The following is a 3,710-nucleotide window of genomic DNA, read 5'->3' on the forward strand; positions in this document are numbered from 1 at the left end:
GGCCCCGCTGCGCCGACTCCAGGCCGGGCCAGGCCGGGCGGGTGTGAGGGAGGTGTGCGCTGACCGGCCCCTCGCGGTTCTCGCCTCACCCACCAGGTCCTTCCAGGGGCCGTCTGGTCTGTCGTCTTTTCAGGGGACACTTTCCGCCTCATCCCGGGGCTGTTCAGAGAGCCCGCGCCTTCCCCCTCTGCCGGTGATGCTTCACAGAGTGCTCCTGACCGTCACAGTGCAATAGTGTATATATACATAAACATACATATATCTACATATATGTATATATGTGTGTGTATATGTAAAGTATCTGTATGTACCTACACTTTAATATGTAAATATATATATATAAATATAGATAGCGTATCTCTAGTACGTAAGTATATAGATACTTTATATATATATATTTATACACACTTGATACTATATATATAGTGTGTGTGTGTACATATATGCTACATATACAGTGTGTGTATATATACATAAAGTATATATATACTTCTGTGTGTAGTATCTTTAAGCATATACCTATAAATAAATAAATAAAAAATATAAAATATATCTATCTATCTCCTCCGTCCTCCCCCACTCCTTCTTGACAACACCTTTCTCCATGAGGGCCTTTTGATAACATAAGCTTGTATTTTGCTCACCCCTTCCGCCCCATTACAGCAATCTCTTGCCCTATACCAGGTATATTTAATGTGCATACAATGCAATGTGCAGGAAAATGCTTGCCTTCTGAGGGGTGTTCTAACTAACCCCACAGCTGCCCCATGGTATGGGTTTGGTAGAGAGCATCTTTCTCAGAGGGCTGGGGGTGCCCAGGAGAAACAGATGCTGGTAGATTCCACAGATCGCGCTGCTGTGTCCCAAGGGAGTGGGGTGTGCATATAGATGTGATGTATATGTGATTCTCAGACTGAGCACCATGGCAGGGCAGCCAGCTCTCCTGGGTGAGTATATGAGTTTTGTTTCATCCCAGTTTTGTGGAAAGCCTGCTTCCAAGCAAGCAAAATTTATTAAATCTGTAAATGGGTTTTAGTTTCTGTCGCTGTCAAGGCGGTCACGACACAAAGCAGAGACCACAAGCAGTCTCAATTGGCAACTCTATTACTGAACATGGCTGACTTTTATACACTTTCCAGTTGTTTATGCTTCTTGTACCCTAACTATTGGCCACAATAAGTCAACATAATACTATTGGTGAAAAGTTATAGTGACTTCAACTAACTTTCTAAAAATACTTCATCCAGCTGCAAGGTTCTCTTATCTTTCTTCTCTCGGTCTCCTTGGTTACAGCCATGGAGAGAGCTCCTTATCAGCTTCTTCTTACTTCTCAGCTTCTTCTCGCTCCTTTAGCTAATAGGCCCGCCGTTAGCCCCTTCCACAAGTTTCCTTTTCCCAGGCAGCAGAGTGATGTCAGTGGAAGCTTCCTTGTTGGTGTCAAGCACTCGTTAGAAACCTTTCAGGCTTTGGTCTAGGAACTCCTGCATTATTGGCAGGACATAATCCTGGATCTGAGCCATGTCCGGGTAGTCTGTGCCCTGCTCCTCTTTGCTTCCAGGTGCAGCAGGGTTTTTGGCACCAGCCTCCACACACACACACTTTCCCTGGAGCATGCCTTGCTTCACTGAAGCAAGATCCATAACCAGGAGGAATAAAATCATACCTTTGTGTGAAGTGGGCCTGATGCACCTGGAGAGAGCACTCCTTTTATGTGGCTTTGCTCTCAGTGGCAGAGAGCCTGATTCCTTTATTTCCCCAGTCTTCTGTAGTTGCTTTTAATTCTGTAAGGCATCTTGCAGTCCATTTAAACCAGCCTTCTCTTCACCCTGTTGAACCTAAGGGAGTGTTTAACTACCTAAGTGAGTGAAGATGCAAACACACAGATATGATAACTGTAACTAAAGATCTTTCCTTCTTCAGAATATTTTCCTACTTCTCAATATAAATTCATGTCAGGATGTTCTTCAGTTTGTTTCCCATGCATTTGGCAGGCCACATTTGGGTTAGGTGCAAGAAAACAAAGGGTAATTAAAACTTTTTGTGGTGCATGCAGTTTTAAGTCTATTCTGTGTGCCACATTGTAGGCCATTTTAGAAAACACAAAGGTGTGTGTGTGCATTGGCATAAATTGCACTGTTTGTTTTAACTTGGGGACTGTACATGGGTGTGCCATGACAGGGGTAAACAGGGGCTGTAATGAGAATGAACTCAAGTGCCCATTTAACAAACCAGATTCTCCTTCTTTAGGTGTGGCTTGTAGACTTGATTTTACTGTTTGCCTTTAGTACAAGTGACAACAGATCTTGGTGTGTGCTGCTTGCCATTTCTAGCGCACGTATCTGACTGTGCCAACCAGGTGCCCCTTGCAGTGCTGGTGCCAAGTGGGGTAGCAGAGCTGGGCAGCCTAAGGAACAGTGGACAATGTGGCATCAGATAGTGCTGCTGACAGGCCCATATTTGCTTTCCAAACCACACTTATGTGTGAAAAAAGCTGCTAAAATACTGTCTGAAGATGGTGTTTCAGTCATGGATTGCATATGTTTATCTGTTGTCCTAATTGTGTGGGTTCACAAACATGCCATTAAACTAACCTCTCCCTCAGCTAGGTAATCTTAGTATCTGATTATATCTCTTCCAAGCTGTTAGACCTACTTAAAGAATGTTTTTCTCTATTCTGTTCTATTCTTGCCACTGCCATTACCTCCTTTGCAAACACTGTAACATTTGTGGGAAAAGACAGAGATAATACTATTGTCAGACAGCATGTGGGAGACCTGCAGAGGAATATGTGTTCATTACAGCTCTCTGTAAGCACCCCTGAAATGGGGGCTGGAGATATTTCCAAGACTTAATAAACTTCTTGCCAAGTGTGAGGTAAGATAGCTTTTCATCTGGAACAGGGCAAGCTTTACCGAGCAGCACAGTGCTTCCTCCTTTTTCCTTTGTGAGGCACTCAGTAATGCTGAGTTGTGCTGGCCCTCACAGGACAACTTCCAGATTTTGAGTAGAAGCACAGCACAAGGTGGTGCTCTGAGAAGGGATTTTTGCATTTGGCTATTTTGTCAGAAGTGACAGCCTGAGCAAAAGGTTTAAATTTTTGTAAAAAACCTAGCCAAATTCTAAGCAGACTGTAAGAATCCAGAATCAGGATCTCCAGAACTGATGTCACTAGAAGGTTTCACAATGGCTCATCCACTCTTGCTGCAGGCATCAATGTAAGATCATGATGTGTGTGCCTGGATATTTTTGCCCTCTTCTGTGGTGAGCCTGAAGCTGAATTAGAACCTGTCTCAGATTTCTCTAAGCATCTGTGAATCATTTGAGCACATTAAGTTGTATAGGGTCTGATGATCTGATCTGTGATTTCTGCCCTACCCCTCTGAGTCGAACAAACTCACTGAATTTCAGTGAAAGTTTCACCAGTTCCTCTTGTTTTGCAAATCTGATCTCTGCATCTAGATGTGAGCATCTTGAGTTGGCAGTGACTGCCCTGAAAAGGATGGTGTGGATATAGCTGCTGAAAGTGCAGAACCAGCTTCTGTAGCAGCTGTGGTATAAAAGACTTGAAAAATAATGTTCAGCAATATGGAGTTTCTTTATAAATATTCTCTAATAAATATTTCTCTGTTTTTCTTCAAAACAGGTCAAATGCCAAGACTTTCTAAGGTTAATCTTTTTACTTTATTATTTCTCTGGATGGAGCTCTTTCC

At 43.1% G+C, this 3,710-nt stretch overlaps 1 protein-coding gene across 1 annotated transcript in view; it reads left to right on the forward strand.

The window, feature by feature from the left end:
* Positions 1-3,665, forward strand: part of MLNR (motilin receptor) — a gene marked incomplete at its 5' end in the record, with an annotated part of 21,440 nt that extends 17,775 nt beyond the window's left edge. The window contains one exon of the mRNA XM_031056782.1: positions 3,644-3,665. Coding sequence (XP_030912642.1) covers positions 3,644-3,665 — 22 coding nt within the window. The remainder of the gene's footprint in view (positions 1-3,643) is intronic.
* Between the last annotated feature and the right edge of the window lie 45 nt (positions 3,666-3,710).

This window comes from Geospiza fortis, unplaced genomic scaffold, assembly GCF_000277835.1.
Source record: "Geospiza fortis unplaced genomic scaffold, GeoFor_1.0 scaffold194, whole genome shotgun sequence".
Taxonomy (NCBI): Eukaryota; Metazoa; Chordata; class Aves; order Passeriformes; family Thraupidae; genus Geospiza; species Geospiza fortis.